The 21,519-nt window shown below is 42.7% G+C and overlaps 1 protein-coding gene across 1 annotated transcript in view; it reads right to left on the bottom strand.

Moving 5' to 3' along the window:
- Positions 1–810: 810 nt before the first annotated feature.
- LOC145401961 (maltase-glucoamylase-like) overlaps positions 811–21,519 on the bottom strand; it is a 234,475-nt gene continuing 213,766 nt past the window's right edge. Inside the window, exons 36-39 of the mRNA XM_080274065.1 lie at positions 10,376–10,533; positions 4,153–4,295; positions 1,631–1,804; positions 811–823 (exon numbers count right to left, since the gene is read on the bottom strand). Coding sequence (XP_080130191.1) covers positions 811–823; positions 1,631–1,804; positions 4,153–4,295; positions 10,376–10,533 — 488 coding nt within the window. The remainder of the gene's footprint in view (positions 824–1,630; positions 1,805–4,152; positions 4,296–10,375; positions 10,534–21,519) is intronic.

Here is a 21,519-nt window from a genome sequence, read left to right as displayed (position 1 = left end):
TGCGATATTTCAAGAGCCAGACTTCCTCATGGATTCTAGGGTAGGGGGTTCAGCGCCCTCTCAGAAATAGAAACGATCAGAAACACGGGAAAGTGAACACATGGCTTATAACAAAATCGGCATACATCTCGCAGGATTGGCAGTGCAGTTGCCATGTGTCTACTGAATGCATAGAAGAGCCTGAACATCTAGTTTAGTATTATTGCCAGTAGTAGTAATAGTAGTAGTAGTAGTAGTAGTACCGTAGGAATAGTAATAATAGTAATAGTCGTGGTGGTAGCAGTATGCAAATGTGCCTAATTTCATACACATTTTCTCAATATTATCAAGAGAATTTACATCACGCGAAGGCTGTGTAGAGTTTGTTATCAATCAATTATATTTATGCACGCAATATAAAGTATTTTTTCGTTATCGTATTTAAACTACAGTATATTCTCTCTCTCTCTCTCTCTCTCTCTCTCTCTCTCTCTCTCTCTCTCTCTCGTTGAATCTATATGTAACACTCACACCTCTCGGAGTGTATATCTGTTCAATATCGCCACGACAATAGTAGGACTCTGGTGAGCTCTAACAACTGTCCTCTAGGTTGCCATGACTACCAGTGACGCCACAACATGAGTACCTTTTCATTGCCTCTGGGATGACTGGGGGAAGGATAAAGAGGATCTGTTGTTGGGAGTTTCTATAAAGGAGGAAGAGTCATAGGATTCAGATTTTTTATTTTTATCAGTGCCGGAGGAATATAATACGTATCAAAATTAGGGACTTTTCTTTTATCATTGTTATGCATTTTTTTGAACGCTAGAATTATGCCCATCGACTGCACGCAAGACAAAGGCATATAACCACAATGGGATAATATCTAAGGAGAGGAGGTTCCGTGACTACCACCTCTTTTTCTTTTTCTGTTTTTTTTTTTTTTCCTAAGTAATACAAGGCTTTATAGCAGCCGAGTATTAGTTTTCACAGGAGTTTTGTTCGCTTTTTATTCTGGTTCTACTTCCCTCCCCCCTTCCTCTCTCTCTCTCTCTCTCTCTCCCTGAATAACAGAACCTAGTTAAAGTCACTATGATCCGCTATGGTGACAGTGGACTGGCGTGATATTTGATAGTCTCAGGTTCAGGCCCTGGAGGTAATGTGTATTTTCAGCTGCTGTCTCTTGCTCTTTGCTCTTCTACGTCTTCCCACTCATTCCCACTCTTTCCCTTTTTTTCCACACTCACTCACCCCCTCCAGCACCCTCCTTCTCCCTCCCACTCCCACTCCTTAAGGCCCTTTTCTTCCTCTTCCACTCCCCCATTCACTCTCCCCCACTCTCACGGTTCCCTCTCTTCCTCCAGCTCCCAATCTCTCTCCATCACTTTCCCACATCCTCCCCTTATACTTCCTACTGTGGGTAGTACGTGTCTCTCCCTTCCACTCTCTTTTATACTCCCTTTCACATTCTCCATCTCACACTTGCACCATCCCACTTAATCCCTCTCCCTACCACTCCCTGAAACACCCTCCCATTCCTTCCTACACCCATCATGTCTCACTCCTTCTCACTTCCTCCTTTTTACTAGTCATTTCTCCTTCCTCCTTCTTTCTCCCATTCTCCAACGCTTTCACACACCCTACCACTAACTGTCCCACACCCTCTCCGACACTACCACTCACCGTATAGTAATCAAACCAGTTGTCCTGTGGGAAGTACACCTGCCTCTCCACCTGTCCCTCCTTCAGTACAGGTGACACCATGAACCCGGACCCCCATAAGAACTGGTCGTCGATGCCAAGGATGCGGCGGTCACGGGGGAACCTGCAGTGGGAATGAGAACGGTGGGAATTAATTGAAATGGTGGAAGTAAGTGAAATGGTGGGGAATGGGTGATGGAAACTGAACTGGGAGAAATGGGAGAGGATATGTTTCGTCAGTATGGAAGTGGTGAAGTAATGTTAAGTTGTCCATTCATCCTATTATATTCTCTCTCTCTCTCTCTCTCTCTCTCTCTCTCTCTCTCTCTCTCTCTCTCTCTCTCTCTCTCTCTCTCTTTTACACATCACATCTGCCTTCACCATTTGTAAATATTCGGTACTTGCCTCACTTCTGTTCACCTCCATCACCTCAGTCAACCCTCTACCACAACTTCTGCTCCCGCCACCGTCTTATCTTCGTTTCCACCCGTATTCATCCTTCCTCCTATATTCATCCTTCCTCCAAAACTGCGTCCTACAGTTTTCCTTTTTGCGTCCTTCTTCCCACAACAGTTCCTTCGTCATTTTCTCCCTCCTCCTTCTCCCACTATCCGTACCATTTTCATAGATCTCATTTTAGCCACCCCGCCGTATCTTTTCCAATGTACTCCCTTTATCCTACCCTAAAACACACACACACACACACACACACACACACACACACACACACACACGAGTTAATACAAATTCTCTCTCTCTCTCTCTCTCTCTCTCTCTCTCTCTCTCTCTCTCTCTCTCTCTCACACACACACACACACACACACACACACACACACACACACACACACACACGACCAAATAACACACCATTCACCTTCCATCATACAGGTCACCACCCTCGAAAAACTCGTTTGTCGTATACAGTAGAGTGAATAGAAGTGTGTGTGTGTGTGTGTGTGTGTGTGTGTGTGTTTACGGAGAATGAATAAAAGTGTATATGAATGGCTATATCAGGAAGTGTAGAGGTGTACGTTTTCAACACTGTGGTTTCCCCTAACACTGTCGAGTTTGTTGATCTAAAAAAGAAAAAAAGAAAAAAAAACAATTCGTGGGTCAGGTATTTTATTGATGTGTGGTATGATGCAAGTATAGGTGAGGAACTCTCTCTCTCTCTCTCTCTCTCTCTCTCTCTCTCTCTCTCTCTCGTGTAGGTACGGAGGCGGAAGTAGGCGGTATGTGTATTTATATTAAAATGGTCGGGTCTCACTTTTCCTCATTCCCTATCCTTCACTTTCCCGTTTTCCCTCTCTCCATTTTTTTTTCTCTTTTTCCTCATTTTCTTTTGCATCTTTTCTCTTGCTTTCATCACAACAATGGCTTCTTAAGATTATGCACTTGCCACCTACAGACAATTATATTGAACTCAGGAGAAAATTGTCGAACTGGTGGAGTCTCAAAGAGCATTCATTAACCACTTCACTACAAGAGTTAATTCCTAAATAAAGTCGTCTGCGGGTAACAATTATAAAACGAAAAACATGTACGGGCTGATGACACAACCTAATTTTCCAGCTACGCACGTTTATCACGCTATAACACACTGTTTTCAAGCTATCGCAGTGATGAGGTTGAAAACAAATACAAGAATATGTGAATCGTACACTAGGCAACACTTAATTTTGTGTACATCATCGCATTGCACTAACAAGGCACGACTATAATGAGAGAACAGAACAAGTGTTTCTCATTATCACTTTTTCTGAAGCTGTAATGTCTGAAAAGAAAATACCTAAACTAACTTTCTTTGAATTTAAAGCATTAGGCGTATTCTTAAAACTCTTTTTTTTATCTTCACTGAATGTGTTTTTTTCGCTCCTGTTTGATATGCCATATATATATATATTTTTTTATAATTTAAACATTCACAGTCCTTTCGATTTTGCACATTTGCCACATTAAATATCGGCCGTTAAGCGCCATCTTAAAACATAAAGGGAAATCTGTTCCAATCCAGTAATGGATGTGGTATGTTTGCTACTCTGGGCTAAAAATGTATCCTATATTTTTCACAAAAATAATAATATTCACACACACACACACACACACACACACACACACACAATAATAACAACATCAATAATAATAATAATAATAACAATAACAGATGAACAGATAGATGGACTGATAGAAAGATAGATAGATAAAGCTTCACACAGCGTCAAGACATCCTTTTAGCACTCATAATTATTCTATACTCTGAAAGCTGTACAATGACGCATTTAATGCTCCCCCGTATAAATATCCCATTATGTCTTTAAGTACAAAACAGCAAACGTAAAAACAAATCAGATGACTTTAACAAAAATGGAGGTCAGCACAAAAAGACTGATCCACCCCAGCATCTGAAGGAGGTTCTCATGAAACATCTAAGTGACAGTCCAAAACAGCTGGCGGATGTAAATAATAACTCACTCGTGGTGGAGGGGCCTGACCACGGTGAAGCCCTCCACGTGTGCCTGGTAGAAGAGTGTGTACAGGTAGGGCAGGAGGCGGTAACGAATCTCTAGAGCAGCTTTAGAGGCTTTACCCACTGTTTCTGGCCACATCCCTGGATCCTGCGGGATAATGAAGGGTTGTGATTTACATAGCATTCGTAGAAATGTAGCCTGCATCATGACACGTTAATCTACAAAAATGCAGAGCGTCTTTAGAGACTTTACGTATTGTGTCTGGCCACATCTTGGGGTCCTGAGGAGCAAAGCAAAGTGTTAACACTCTCAGGTTCACATGACTAACTCTCAGCTAATTAAAATTGTCTGGTGTCAGCTGAAGTAAAACAGTAGAGCTGTTCCGACCATGCAAAGATTAACCCTTTCACAATCATCCACGTAATAACGTAAGAGAATTTTACAGAGAGTTTAACGCTGTCTGGTGAATATTATAATATTTTGCCAGTTTCACCCCCACATTTATCTGTATTAGCTTCCATCATGCATCACTTTCTAACAGTTTGCTCTGTGCTATATGCAGGTCATGCTCGCGGCTAGTTCTCTACAGGAAACTTGTTTAGAAGCAGATCATGACATTCCCAATGGCTGTTTAGCATATTAGGGACAACAAAGTCCTCAAGATAAGTGCACTAAAGAAGCAAATACCGCATGCATGACAACTGAACCCGCAGCTCCTGGTGTCTCTTGTGACTCTGGGATGGAAAAAGTGCCGATTGTTGTATTTTGTTCAACTAATGTCACTTGAACTTATTAGAATCTCTCTCTCTCTCTCTCTCTCTCTCTCTCTCTCTCTCTCTCTCTCTCTCTCTCTCTCTCTCTCTCTCGAGGAATTTATAAATTTGGCGGAACATCCGTCACTGAAAACTGGCCCTTGAAAACATTTCCCATGACACCTGCGTCAAATTCCGTGATAGGGTTAATGGTAACGGTATTAATGCTCTTAGGTTCCGGTACTATCAACTGAATAAAACCATCTGGCATTCATCAGTTCTAAGTATACCTTATCAGTGCTACTGTCTTCTCATTCATCATCCTTTCATCACCCTCTTCACCTCTGCTATGACACATTCTCGGATTATTTTTTCCTTGTGCACCACCCAGACAGTAATGTTTATAGTCGCTCTGCCATCGCCATTCCCATACATCATTTCTTCATCTTCCCCATCTTTCATTTCTGTTCTTAATATTCTTCCACTTTCCTCTTCATTTATGTTTTTTTTTTTTTTTCCTATTTTCATTCCTTTATATTCACACTTTTTTCTTACTAATTAAATGCAATGGAAATTTTGAATAAACGCTGAACTGAAAGCGATAGAAAACGTACAGCATTATCTTATTTCGCAGAAGGCAGCTAGTTTAAGATTATTTTCTTTTTTTAATGCAAGGAAGAAGGAACCAAAGGCCAGAAGCCAGCAAAATGTTCTCTTAAAAAAAAAAAAAAAAAAAAAAAAGACAACAGCCAAATTCAAAATCCATTCATTTCAAGATGCCTGGACACATTGCGCTTGAAAGACAGAGACCACAGGCAGCAGGAAATACAGAGGGAGACAGTCCCAGAGATGACGACAATAAGAGAGAAAAAAAATGGTTAAAAATACGAAAGTAATTTAAGATATGAAAGAAAAGTCAGTCGTCCATTTGAACACCAAATTTTAGTGTGTCGGCTTTGGTCACTGATGAGTAATGCTCCATGTCATATTTTCAATGCCATAGTGTTCCATCAAAGCAATTGTTGTTAGAACATTTTCACACACACACACACACACACACACACACACACACACACACACACACACACACACACACACACTCACACACACAATATCATAAACAATATTTTGAAAGAGTCCATCTAAAACCAATATACCCAACAACTATAAATTATTAAAACACACACACACACACACACACACACACACTACAACAACCACTCTACCATACCACTACAACAAACCAGTCCAAAACAGAAACTCTAAATCAACCACACCTATCCACTTAACGACACCCAGCCACACCACTACACCCATCCACTTCACCACGCCCATAAATTTCACCACACTTCCACATCACCACACCCATCCACGCCACCACACCCATCCACTTCACCACACCCATCCATTTCACCACACCCATCCATTTCACCACACCCATCAACACCACCACGCCCAACCACGCCACCACACTACTGTACCACCACACTCAACCAAGCCACCACACCCAACCACGCCACCACGCCCTACCAAGCCCAACCATGCCACCCCACTACTATACCACCATATTCAACCACGCTACCACACTTTACTATACCACCACATCCAACCACGCTACCACACCCAACCACGCCACCACACCCATCCACATCACCACACCCAACCACGCCACCAAGCCCTACCACACCACCACACCCATCCACACCACCACACCCATCCACACCACCACACCCAACCACACCACACTCACCCATACCAACACAACCATCCACATCACCATACCCAACCACACCACCATACTCATCCACACCAACACACTCATCCACACCACCACACCCATCCATCTCACCACATCCATCCATCTCACCACATCCATCCATCTCACCACACCCGTCCATCTCACCACACCCGTCCACTCACCCAAACCACCATACCACACCATAACCATACCCATCCACGCCACCACACCCAACCACACCACCACAATCATTCACACTATCCTATGCGTTAACACCACCACAACACACCCAGCCACATCTTTATGACCTACATCACCACCACACCCAAACACATCACCACTCCATCATACCTAACCACACCACAACACCTAACCACATCACCACACTCAATCACAGCACCACACCCATCAACAACACACAACCACACCGTCATACCCAACCACACCACCACATCCATCCACACCACAGAACCTAATCGCATCACCACCACCACACCATCACACCCAACCAAACCATCAAACCTATACATATTACCATACCACCACACCCTACCTCATCACCACAACCAACCACGCCACCCAGCCTTCATGCTGGTCAGACCGCTCCGCTCTGCTGCATTCTCTGTTTCGCCAAGTGTTTATTTTTGTTTTATTTTTGCCATGAATCTGTGTTATATTGACTTGGGTATGTGGAGAGGATGAAGGATGACAAGTGGGTGCGGAAGGTGAGAGGTGTGAACACTGAGAGTTGAGTTGTGCGAGACAGACCGAAGAGGACTTAGGACCCTGCTTACTATGTGTGCGTATTGCTACTGTGTTCAACTACACGGCATCAGTTTGAATGGGGGAATACGTACAGTACTTATCGAGTATGTAACTGGCTTTGTTTCCTTGTGTAGCCTACTTTTCCGTGGTTGAGTGTTGACTGGTATAGCTCTTGTTCTTACAGCTTTACTGGTACGAGTATATAGTGTTGTCTTTTATAAACTGGTTTCTTTACCCTGTAAAGTTTCATCTTTTGTCTTAATTCCCATTATTTCTCTGGTTTCCCGCCTGAGGGTCGAAATTAAATACCTTGTGACAATCTTAATTTTTTTTTAAATTATATTCACCTTAGTGTTCACAGTAACTTCGGTAATACGGTGTTAAGGTAGCGTATCCTTACTGTATTAGATCTTCATTGTTCTAATTTAAATGATACTTCAGATGATGAGAGATCAGACCGTATTTCAAGGCAAAGTTGTCATTCTAAATAATCGATTAGTCACTTTGTTTACAGGATGATGCTGAGTCTGCAAATATCTGTAACAGCTTTCATCAACAGCCAGCCTGGTTTGCAGATGACGGCCTACACTTGATTGTGACTGGTTTAGTGTACTTTGGCCGTCTCTTGAATAATAGTTTTTTTTTTTTTTTTTTTTCAGGAAAGAAAGAATAACGCTCAAGACAAACAGCAGAATCAGTTCAAACTATAAAGGAAAGCCAGGTTTTCCAGACTTCTCCAATCTGAAAACTGAATGCGTTAAATTTTGTACTTGTAACCGCGAGATTCAAGCATTAAGTGATTACTATGACGCAAATGGCATGACCGAATCACGGTTGAATACTGAATAAAGAGCCTTGTTAGTAGCATATGATTAGCCAGCTTATGTTGTATTTAGCAGTGACAGAAACGGGAAGATATGTGGCGTTTTTTACTATTTAATCTAATGTGTCTTTGTGCAGTATTAACTCAAAAACCATTAGTCGATGATATTGACACAATTTACATTCAACTTCGAAATTCATCACACCGTAAGATGATGCTTGGGCTTATTTATTGTCCCCCAGAACGGCAGTGTCAAACTGACATGAAGCTGTTTGAATGACCTGCTGATACTGAATGCGAACTGCTGTAATGTTGGGATGTTTAAAATTACCTATACTAGGATGGAGGAATCGTTATTCTCACACAGCAGGTTAGAACTGTACACTAACATGCAAGAAAGTTCGCTACATCAGTTAGTACAATAGCTAACATGTTGAGGAAATTACTTGGATTTTGTCTGAGCAACATCGGATAATTAGTCGATAAAATCTCAGCAGGTAATGAATGTAGTACCCAAGACTATTGTATGGTCATATTCGATCCAAATTTCAGTAACAACTTCGTAAATCCCAATTACGAGAAGTTCCAAACTACAAGTATGCTGACCTTCAAAAATCAAAAGTAATTATAGGTGGCTGCAAAAAGAATCTGATTACTCGAACAACAAATGTCAATGACGCACCGAAAATGTTTTATTAAAGTCTTACTAAAGCTGCAAGGTATTTGCACCAATGTGTAACAGAGTTCCTGCAAAGTTGTTAATTAAACCTCATTGCTGGAACAGCTATATTAAGAACAATAATGACGCAGAGAAACTTACCAAAACTACAGTAACAAAAAATCAAAAGAGTAAACCTAAACATCATAATCTTCATCAAAACGCTAAAAATGAATCAAACAAAAAATGGAAACCTCGACTTGCTTACTAAATGCATTAGTAAATTAATCCCTAAAGAACTCTTCAGCTATATAAGAAGCAAAAAGATATTAACTCCAGCTTTAAGCCCGCTGGCTTTAACAAACGGAGAGCATATAGCGTGGAACCCAAGATGACCAAAGTTCTTAATGATCTGTTTTTATCCACATTTACTGTAGAAAATTAAAGCACTATTCCTTCGTCTTCCTCTCATGTGTAGATAATGGTGGCGAAATCAGTGACATTATGAGCAATGAAAGATGTACTATTTGCAATCAACAAACTTAAGAACAACAGCACACCTGGGCCAGTTAAGGTATCCCTATGATTGCAAAGAGGTCAAGAATGACATACTGAAGCCGTTACCTCAGAATTTAAACATAATAGGAGGACGTGGCATTGTAGCTAATGAACAGAAATTAGCAAATGTAGCTTGAATATTCAAGAAGGTATTAAAATCCAACATGGAAATTATTGTCAAGTTAACATCAAGCATGTTCAGGTTGTTAAAATTTATAAGCAGACACAAACTGGATAAGCACTTTTAAAAAATCATGAGAGACTCACAACACGAAAAACAGAACAACTGTTATGTACCAAGAACACAGGCTTGCAGAATGAAAACAAAGCTGTGATTAACAGGAAGGAGTCGGACTCGATGACTGTCACTTAAATGCTGCTGGGTCCAATTTTGATTTTAATTTATATCAGTGATATTAAGGAAGGCTGCACTGTAAAACAACCGAATTTGTTGACGATACAAAAACCGATAACGGAGGATACAACCAAACAACCTCAGAACATTCAGAGATCATGAAAACTGCTCAGCTGAGTTCAGATCTGGCGAATAGATTTTCTGGATAAAGCAGTTTTAAATAATGGAAATAAAATGAAAAAGTTAATATTTACATATACTGAACTCAAGAATGTAAACCAAGAAAAAGATTTAGGAGTAATCGCAACAAATAGGTTAAAACCAAGTGTACAGTGAACAGAGAACACCGCCACATTCATCCACATTTCCACATCCAACACCCCCGCAAAACCAACCGCACTATCACAACCACCCACAACCATTCACTTCGACATAGGCACTAGCAACCCACCACACCCTCACAACCAACCATTCCACCACACCTCTAAGTGCACCCATCACATACTAGATCACCGCAATCAACCACACCTCAACCAACCAACTATCTACATCCAGCCACCCAGACGCAATGTTCCCACCTGATCAACGTTGTCGATGGCGTTGTGGTTGCGGCTGTAAGGGTAGAACGCCCCCAGCTGCATCCAGCGTTGACACAGCTCCTCCGTCGTGTTGCCAAAGAACCCACAGATGTCCGCACCCACGTAAGGCAGACCGAACAGGTTGAACTCCAGCATACCTGAGCACGGCACGAAGAACCCTTAGATTAATGCCTGTCGACTGCAGGAGGGTCATTCAAGCAGCCAATTTCTATCTGTGTCATCTCAATCTTTCTCTAGATTACGATCCACAACCATCAATGTTATATCCATATCCCCAGTTCACGGCACACAGTGCTATTTTCTATGACGGCTCCTTCACGAAGACTTTTTTTGTAGTTTATTCCTCCTATCTGCAATGAATCTCTACAGCAGTGCTCTTCAACCTTTTTTGGCGTCGTCCACCCCGAGTGTTGAATTGGTAAAAGCTGTCCACCCCAATCGGTTAATTGTATAATCCCATGATCCTAACCTTATATATTTACTTTTTTAGATTCTTGAATGTACAAATACGTAGGCAAGTAAAAGCAATATACAAATACATATTTAATGTTCACACTTTGTGATAAATCTGAAGGGAAAGACAGAGAGGTTAAATCTTGTATAAATTTCATTGTACAGTGTATGCATTTCGAGATAAAGCTGGATTAAGTGCTCGTGAGCCACAGAAAAACTCAACATACAGGCTATCTTTGACTACACATATGTAAATTCTCCACTTGTATTATATTATTTATTTTTTCTTTTTTATTCTATCCATATACGGTAATGATCTGGTCCACCCTCTGTCCACCCAAAGAAAGCTGTCCACCCCACACTGAATTTCGTCCACCTTAAGGTGGACCGTCCACCCAGGTTGAATAGCACTGCTCTACAGCTTACGAAGGATCTTTCATTCTGAAAGGGTTATTGAAGGTTATATCTCACCGCTTTACTTAGAAAAGTCTCTTAAAAAAATGAACAATATTACCTAAAGGCAGTGTATGAGGGGCAGATGATGGACAGGTGTGGAAGGGACAGATGTGTGAGGGGACAGGTGTGTAGGGGGACAGGTGTGGGGGGAAAGATATGTGAAGTGACGTCTATACGAGGGGGCAGGTTTGTGGGAGATGGAAGTGTGGGGGGACAGGTGTGTGTGGGTCAGGTGTGTGGGGGACAGGTGTGGGGAGGACAGGTGTTTGAGGGGGACAGGGGTGTGAGAGGACAGGCGTGTTACGGGCAGGTGTGTTGAGAGATGGGCACAAAGGAAAGTAAACGACAACAAACCTATTGGTTCTATCGTGACTGTTTGTCATAGGGAAGGTTAAAAAATGTCAAAACTCTTCTGTGAATTGAAGAAAAACATAGGAAAGCAGGAAAACTCTTCCCCTCCCCCCACCAAATCCTCCAGCCGAAGCCAGCAAGAAATAGTGAGGAAAAACCTATACACCGAAGAAAATCTGCAATGGAAATTTCATAGGAAAGAGGAAAAGGTAATTGTATTCCACACTATCTACCTGAACAAGCAAGTAACAGTAAGTCAACAGTAGGAATCAATGTTGTTTTGCGGTTGAGTCCTCCAACCTTTGAACAGCACAGTTATCTCCTCCAGGATCTAAAAACAAAGTTATGTATACCACAAAAATGTATTGTTTGGAAGTAAAAATACTTTGCCGGGGGTAAGAAGATACATACATATCCAAGCAATTGTTAAAGATGAATATTGTATCACAGTTTTCTGCACTGGAGAGGAATTTATTCCATACATTTACAACTCTACTGAAGGAGAAAAGCTTATGTGTAGCTTCGTGTGACTGGAATAGTTTGCCAATAATTTAAGACCATTATCTCTAGTATAATTCGACCGATCTACTGTGAAGTATTATCAGAAACCATATTCCCATGTTTGAATAACTGGAACACCTGAACTGAATCGCCTCATAACCTGCTGTTAGTTAAGGTAGAGATATTCAGAGCTTCAAGCACTCTTCGTATGGTTCATTTCTCAATCTAGGTATCTTCTTTTTCACCCTCCACTGTAATCTCTCCCGTTTTTCTCTATCTTTTTTCGTATTTCGGTTGCTAGAACTGGACACAATACTCTAAGTGAGGGCGTACAATGATGTGTATCTGATGAGATTATTTATTTTTAAATGTTCAGTAACCTTCTCCCTAATAATAGGCATGTTTCCAACAACTTGCAAATCACTGGCGTAAAACTTATTGGAAAATAAATTTCTGGTTACGATTTGTTGCCCCTTTTTAAATATCAGGGTTACATCTGCTAGCATCTGCTCATGAAGCACCTTACTATTTCATGCTTTACTGAAGGAAGGAATAAACACTAGCACCAAGCCGTAATATAGCTATATGGCACTAACGTAATAGGACGCGGGGTTAAATAATTATATTAAATGTATGATATCAACTGCAGTAAGAAAAGTGATAATATTGGAAATAGAAACAGTGGGAGAGTCACCTAGGAAATCAGTAAGTCCATGGGGGTCGACGTAGTGAGGAAAGGAAGGGGAATGCTGCAAGACGTTGCTGGAATGTAGACGGCCAATCAAGAAAAAGATGACGGATAGTCACAGGGCAGTTACAGTGAGAGCAGGTGGCCTGAGGGTCATGTCTCATCAAATGACCATGAGTTTAGTCGGGTATGACCCAAGTGAATACGAGCAAGGATAGTCTCCTATCGACGATTAGGGTAGGTTAATGTGTGCCAGGGAAGAACAGAGGGTTTAACACTATTAAGTTTGTTATGAACCTGTTGGTTTCACGTGGATTGCCAACGATCATAGAAGAGACGGGTCAGAAGAGAGAAACACTCAAAGGCAGGAATGGGGTGGAGGAAGGACCTAGAGGAGAAAGTAGCAGAGTGTGCCAGTGAGTCAGCTTGCTCATTACCTGTACTCCCAATGTGGCTAGGAACCCAGCAAAAGCAAACTGACTTTTTTCGTACAGAAAGGTGAAACAGCCATCCTGAATTTGGGTGAATGGAGGATGAGAAGATGGCGTGGTGTGTAAGAATGTGAGCGCACAGACAGAATCGGAAAAGATAACAGAGATGGAGGAAGAGACCGTAAGAAGAGACTTCAGAGCAAAAAAGAATAACCTACAGTTCTGTGGTGAGGATACTTGCAGTGGAGGGAAGTGTACTTTGGAAGGAGGAGTCACGGAATACCATAGCAAGCCCAAGAACAAGACAAATTTTAGAGCCGTCAATAAAGATATGCGTCGCAGAAGAGTGACTGGACATGTGTTCGAGAAAAAGGGATCAAAGGGTGTGTTGGAGAAAAAAAGGACTTACAACAAGGAAGAAAAGAAGGGCAGTCCATCGCAGATGGCAGATGCCAAGATGGGAAGAAAACTGGACGTAGTGGAAGAATAGAAGGAAAGACAAAATCAATAGACTGAAGAAGGATGGGGACCCGAAGGGGGAATGGAAGAGGGAGATAGGAGACCGAGTGAAAAGAGCGTTGGAGAAGGCTAAGAGGACGGAGTAACTTGTTTGTAGGGAGCTGAAGGAGACGTGTATAGGACCTGATAGTGGGAAGAGTATGACGATAAGAGGGGGGAGGGGGGAATGCTTGATTCAGCACAAAGACTTGTAGCGGGAGTCGACCGAAAAGCACCAATAGCTAAACGAAGACCAGTATGATGAACAGAATCTAGCTTTGAAAAAGTGCGAGTGGAGGCAGAAGAATAAAATTGGACACCCATAATCGAGTACGGAAAGGATAAAGACACAGTGAAGACGAAGTGTGATACGATCAGCACCCCATGAAAGGTGAGACGGCATTTGCACCAAACAAAGACGTTGAAGGGTAGAAGACTTGAGAGAAGAAATATGGGCATTCCAATTTAACCGAGAGTCAAATGTGAGGCCGAGAAATGTGGTAGAGGATCGGTAGGGAAGATGGATGTTATATACGTACAGAGAAGGCTGTGATATGGTTCGTGAACGAGTAAACGTTACCGCATAAGGCTTAAAGGTAGAAAAACGAAAACCATGAGTAGTAGCCCACGTGCAGGCAGCATCGATGGCGGACTGAAGAAGGGATTGGAGCCAAGGCATCTGAATCTGCAGCGTAAATCGCTAAATCATCAACATACAAAAAGTCCGAAAAAGAAGAGGGTAGAGAAAGACAATGCCATCTATAGCTATAAGAAAAAGGGTAGTACTAAGGACGCAACCTTGTGGGGCACCTTCATGCTGGGGAATGGCACGGGAAAGGTGGTCTCTGAGACGGACATGAAAGGTTCGGAGGGAAAGAAAATTTTCAAGATAAACACCTATGTTACCACGTAGATCAAGGGAACGAAGACAAGGAAACATACAATACCTCCATGTCGTATCACAGGCCTTTTCTAAATGAATAAAAAAAATGGTAATGACCGACTGGTGGAAAGAAAAAAGCAGTCTGAATAAAATATTCGAGTCTGAGGAGTTGAAAAGATTAGGAGAAATACACTGAGGTGGTTTGGACATGTGGAGAGGATGGAGAATGAAAGACTGACTAAGAGGGTGTATGTAGGTGAGGTGGAGGGAGGGAGAGGGAGGGGTAGACCGAGGATGAGGTGGAGGGATGGAGTTGAGAGGTATATGAGGGAGGGGGGGGTGAGTTGGGGGGAGGGGAGTCAAATGGTGGGTGACAGAGTGACTTGGAGGCGTTTTGTCTGCGGCCACCCTTTGCGGGATTAGGGCGTCGGGCTATAGATAGATAGACAGATAGACTGAGGAGAGGATCTAACGTGCTGCGTGCTTTACGATACGAGACACCCAAATGTAACGAGGAAAGAAGACTACGGAATTCAAGGTGCCACATGAGTCAAGTACTGACCATCTGTTCAAACAGTTTACATAAACAGCTTGTCAGGGTTATGGGACGGTAATCTTGAGGATGGTGTCTAGGTTTACCAGGTTTAAGAAACGGGAGGATGATCGCTATAAGCTATTTAGAAGGAAAGAAACCTTTAGTCCAAATTTATTATACAGGGCCAAGAGAATGGACATGGCTTGTGGGGAGAGATGTTTTAACACAGTGTAATGAACACCATCAAGTCCTTCACTTGTATTTTTACAGGATTTAAGTGAAAACGAAAATTCACGAAGAGAGAAAGGAGCGTTAGGAACTCCCTCATCTAACAACGTAAAAGATATTGGTATGGATTCAGAACCAGATTTAAGGCGTTGAATTCTGGAGAGAAATGAGACCCACTACTAGTAAGACTAAAATTATTACCTAAGGCATCTGCAACTAAGGAAGCATCAGCCACAGACTGGCCATCAATATGAAGAACCAGGCCTTGGGGTGGGATATGTTTGCCTTATAATCTACGAAGTTGGGACCAAACTGCTGCAACAGGTGTATTTACGGAAATAGAAGAAACACAGTCTCTCCAAGTAGAACGCTTAGTCTGATGGATGGTACGACGAAAAGCAGCGGAAGCTTGGCGAAATATGAGGAGGCTATGAATCCCAGCAGGGGTGGCCTGTTTACGACGAAAACTTTTCCAGGCGGCACGTTTCACACGGAGAGACTGTGAACAAGTAGGAGTCCACCAGAAAACACGTTTGGCAGTAAACGGTCGCGTATCACGGGGAATGGCGGTGAGAGTAGCATTTAAAACCAGGAAGAAGAAGAAAGACAACATGTATTGTGGAGACAAGAAAGACAAAGGAGGAAATGGGGGCAATGTAAGGGAAGAAAGTATTTCTCAGTCAGCAGCATGGAACTGACAACGGGAAGGACGAGGGAGAGGACAGTAAGAGGCAAGAGAGAATTTAGTGGAAGTGATCACTTAAAAGATTGTCTTCTAATATCAACCAATGAAAATGGACAGAAGTTGATGGTGACCAAAGGACAGATCCAAACAAGAGAGGGAATGAGTACGGAGATCAAAGTGACTAGGGGTGCCAATGATAAGGATAAAATGATCTTAAGAACAAAGAAACTGTTCTAATAAGCATCGTCTAGTGGTGATCAGTCACCTCACAGGAAATGCCGAAACTGAAGTCACCAAGAAGTACTGGAGGAGGAAGGGAATGAAGGAATGAGACAAAGTTAGGAAAATCAAGAGGGACAGAAGGAGAGAAACAGAGAGCCAAGAGTAACCCACTGACAGAGAAAGACACGAGCAGAAGTATGAGGGCTAGAAGAAGAAATAGGAAGAGGCTAAAAGGGGACGTCATTGCGGTTATGAAGGGAAGTGTCATATGGAGGAAGGGATCCAAGAAAAGTACAGCCAGGAATAGGAACCGCGAGAGTATAAAGAAAGGTTTCTTGAAGAGAGATAAGAAAAGGACTGTAGGAGGAAATAAGAAAACAAAGGTCCGTGCAGTGGGTATGGATGCCTCTAATATTCCACTGAAGAAGCGCCATGACTATGGAGAATAAAGTGTGAGGGCAGCGCAAACTGTTTAGGGCGTTTAAAGACAAAGAATCCAGGGGACGTAAATAAATCAGTTAAGAGCAGAAGGGACCGGGAAGATTGGGAGGGCGTAGTGATCACAGAGGAGGCGGGTTGTTAAACAGAGGAAGAGTGGGAAACAGAGGAGAGGGGAAGAGGAGGTGCAGGAGAGATAGAAAGAATGGGAGGGGAGGGTTCAGGAGATGCAGGAGGAATGGAAGTAGGAGTGAGTGGGGAAGGGGGGGAATGTATTTCCGCATTGACAGGGAAGACGTATACAGTGAGGATAACTGGTGATACTTTGCAGGGATTCTGCTTCCACAGGTGAGGACAAAGGTTGAGAGCGAGCTGGTGACATGGCATTATGGCGTTGTTGTTTGGAGGAGGGAGAACACGGGATAGGCTGGGCAGTGGAGGAAGGGGGAGAGAGACCAGGAATATGAGATGGAAAGGATTCAACAGCACGTTACGTTTGTTACATCAGGGAGAAAGTGAGGGAGGAGAAAAACGTGAATATTCTGTATGAGCAGGAGATGGGGTGGAGGGAGCTGAACGAACAAGAGAGGGAAAGGAGGAAGAGGAATCAGGAAGACAGACAAGGATGACAAAAGAATTGAGAGGTACAGAAATAGACACTGGATGAGCTTGAAACCTGTGATATACGAGTTGGTCAGGCCACGTGTGCATATGCGATGCCAGGGGAGTGCCCCATGCGATGCGCTAGTCGACGGGCTTCTCGGAAGGTAATCCCTGTTTTCCACTGGATATGGGACACTTCGGCTTCAAAAGTATAAATAAAGCATTTATTGTAGGAGGCTGTATGGTGCCCCCTACAGTTCAGGCAGGACTGAAAGGTCAATAAACAAGTGGATACTGAGTGTCCAGCATGTTTTTTTTTTTTTTTTTATGCGAGGAAGAAGGAACCAAAGGCCATGAGCCCGCAGTAACAGTTCCTTCAAAGAGAAAAACAAAATACAATAGAGAGCCAAATTCAAGATCCGATCATTTTGAGATGCCTGGACACACTGCGTTTGAAAGACTGGAGATCATAGGCAGCAGGAAATACAGACAGAGGGAGACAGTTCCAGAGCTGACCTGTTGCATAAATGAAAGACTGGGAGTAACGGTTAACTCTTGCATTAGAGAGTTGGACAGAAAAGGGATGAGAGTTTGCTGCCAGACGGGTGCTACGCGCCCGTCGTAGAGGTGGAGGAATGCAAGCAGACAGTTCAGAGGAGCAGTGACCATTAAAGTAGCGATAGAAAAGAGATAAAGATGCAACAGTGCGGCGAAGAGACAGAGGTTGAAGGGAGTCAGTAAGAGGAGGAGAGATAATGAGACGAAAAGCCTTTGACTCCACCCTATTGAGAACAGTTGGAGCAAATAGCCTGTGACCGGCAGTACTCTGATGGATAGCCAAAACGCCATCAGGACGTGCATTGACGAGGGGGAGGAATGTACTCTTTAACAGAGGTCTGTGTCTCCAGTAATAACGGAAGAGGGATGATATTGAGATTGAAATACTATTTTGGCGATGTTTGCTGGTTTTTGACAGCGTCCTCGGGGAGGGATTGTGTAGCACAGAACTGAAAGGACCTGGTGATTTTGTTAAGAGAGAATGAGTTTGATGTCTTCTGTGCAGTCAATGAAGTTTCTATTTCCAAAAGAAAAGAAAGAGGGAAGACGGACAGTGCCTGTTGCCAAATTCAACTGTACATCTGGAGAGACTGAGATCGGATTGCCTGATGGGTCAGTTAATGATACGACTTTCTGCTTGATCTGCATTTTGTACTTTGAGGAAACGAGATCCATTGGGTCTTACAGAGTATGTAATATTGGAATCTACCTGTCGTAATACTGAGAGGTGATGCGAGAGGTCATCTGTTTGGGAACTGATGTTAAAATGCTGAGTCCAGGTGTGGGATCCAAAAAGAGAGGTGGTCAAGACAGGGTTAGTGAGTCGGGAAGCAATATGAGGACGGGACGAGGAAGCCAAAGAAACGGGACGATTAGGCGAAAGAGGAGGTGAAGGCAGGTAAGGTTCGAAAGTTACTATAGAAGATGAACAGGTAGAGTTGTACAGAGAAGGGACTGTACGCGGGAGATGGTTTAGTTATGCAGGATGTAACAGGTACAGAAACAGTGGAAAGAGCCAGAGAAGTACTAGGAAGAGAAGCCGGGGTCACCATCGGGGTCAAAAATTATGCAGAACTTGTGGAGAGAGAGAACCAGAAACAATTTCCTTAATTTCCTCTGGGAAGGAAAGGTTCACTATGACTGTTAAAAAGAAAGGGTTATCTGGATCCAGAGGCCCGGCCAACGACCCAAGTAGGGATCAAGCTCCAAGCATGCACTCCCTACCCCACCCAAGAAGGGATAGTAACCCCTTGTGGGAGAGAAAACTCTCCCACCACTATGATGGGCCACCGGCTATTGGCTGACAGTCCTACCACTAAGCAACAGCACCCCCAGATCCGAAAGCTACAGCTCAGCAGCAGTTTCGCCTCTGTAGAGGTCCACCTTCACGGAGGTCCACACACTAGGGTGGTGCCGAACCACCATGATCCCTACAACTGGCCAAACCAATAGCCCATGGGCACACTCTAATCCTTCCTGTAGCAACTTACTAAAGAATCTGATGAATGTGGAAAATTCCACTCTATTCAAAGCCAAAGACAGAATAGGGAGGATAGGAGAAAAGGAATAAAGAAGCTACAGTAGAAGAAAACAGCCTTGGAAAATTAATTGAGGCGGCGACAGGGACCCAGGGAGAGAGGAGAAGGAATAGCAGCGTGGAGAAGCAAGTGTGATACCCACCTAGCAACCAAACTTCCACACACCGTGGAGTTCATTAAAGTACCCTACACATCAGGTCCCAATCGAAGTTTCCAAAGCCTCCTCCCCCACGACAACAACGAGCAAGGAAACGGGGGGTCATAATTTACTGAACAGTTCAACTGATGGTTTTGATAATATTTCAGTCTCTGCTTCCTTCAGTATGCGCGGCAATATTTTATCTGGCCCCATTGTTTTCATCACGTTTAAGTTTAATGATGGCAAGTCGTACATCCTGCACACTGATAGTAATATTGCTAATTATGTTGTCCTCGTCTAATAACAGGAAAAGCTGCAGGAATAGAATCTGTATTTTTTACTATAAATACGGATAAATACGTCGATAAATATGTATGCACATTTACGTTAAATAATTATTTGTACTAGTGTTCCTCACAAGCTGTTTTTCTTAAAGATATGATAAAATTATATTAGAAAGAAAACACCAGGCTTACCACACAATATCTTAAGGCCAGCATGAATATAATATTTCGTCACTGGAATTCAAGGTCTTAACGAAAATGTCCTTACAATAAGTGTATTAATACAATGTTTTTGTTAAAACAACGGTTGCCACAATACAATGAAGGCAGCTAACTGAAATTAAACAGCGACAACAGTTTACCATCCTGCTCTGCCGCCACCACCCACAGCAGGCCAGTGGCCAGTCCAGTCAGGGTGATCGACTGTTCCATCCCATATCACCTGGATATACAATACACTTCTATAGTAAACCTAAATTCATTAGTCAGCGACCTCATTATCTCTCCCATAATACACAGAATGTTACTGTGAGGCATAAAGCCAGCAGATTAAACCCTGCTTGAGGCCTCTGGAACAGTGATACAGTTCTATGCAACTTACTGTTATAGCTTGTCTGATGTGCAACGGGGAACATTTGGTGGAAAGTAATATCAGATTCTCCAAACGATGAAATATAGACACTAACTCATTACTTTTGATTACATGTGGCGGATGAAAGCTATGTAAATGCAAAACCAAAGTGATTGTTTTGTCATCCCGCAACCCTTCATCGTAAAACTTGCCTCACAAAAAATAAATTCGAGATATGGTTCCCATGCATGTAGTTTATGATATTTTTTGCTGTTGGTGAACAAAATTACCATATCCATTGACATTACTCCCATTCCAGTCGCCAGAACCAATAATTTCCTTTAATGCGTGAAAACCAGCTCTCTTGTTGTAAGGCACATTCCCATAACTAGACCCGATATTGTCATAATTAAATTTTTGGTTAAATATGACCATTCACTGATCACAAGTACTAAAATCTCCCCCACCCTAAAATGATGTACTTCTTTCATACAAGGAAGAAGGAATCAAGAGCTAGAGACCCGCAAGATTGTTTCCTCCATGAAAAATAAAAACAAGATAACAGACAGGCAAATTCAAGATCCATTCATTTTGATATGCCTAAACACACTGCGTCTGAAGAACTGGAGGTCACAAGCAGTAGGAAATACAGACAGAGGAAGACAGTTCTTCAGCTGGCCTATTGCAGACCTGAAGGACTGGGAGTAATGGTTAACGCTTGCATTAGTGACCTGAACAGAAAAGGGTTAAGAGTTTGCTACATGCTAGACGGGTGCTACGCATCCTCCACAGTAGTGAGAGGATGCAAGCAGACAGGTCAGAGGAGCAATGACCATTAAAGTAGCGGTAGAAAAGAGATAAAGATGCAACAGTACGGCGAAGAGACAGAGGTTGAACGGAAGCAGTAAGAGAAGTAGAGTTATTGTGACGAAAAGACTATGACTCCAACTTGTTGAGGAGGACTGTACGTGGGGAGTCTCCCCATAAGTGACTGTTGTACTCCACACAGGGGCGAATAAGGCCCCTGTATAAATGCAACAACTGTGCAGGGGTAAAGAAGG

The sequence above is a fragment of the Coenobita brevimanus genome, chromosome 57, assembly GCF_032717465.1.
Source record: "Coenobita brevimanus isolate Jiangsu-jjx chromosome 57, ASM3271746v2, whole genome shotgun sequence".
Classification (NCBI taxonomy): Eukaryota; Metazoa; Arthropoda; class Malacostraca; order Decapoda; family Coenobitidae; genus Coenobita; species Coenobita brevimanus.
Note: the sequence above shows the minus strand (reverse complement) of the source record. Positions and strands in the feature narration are given on the sequence as shown.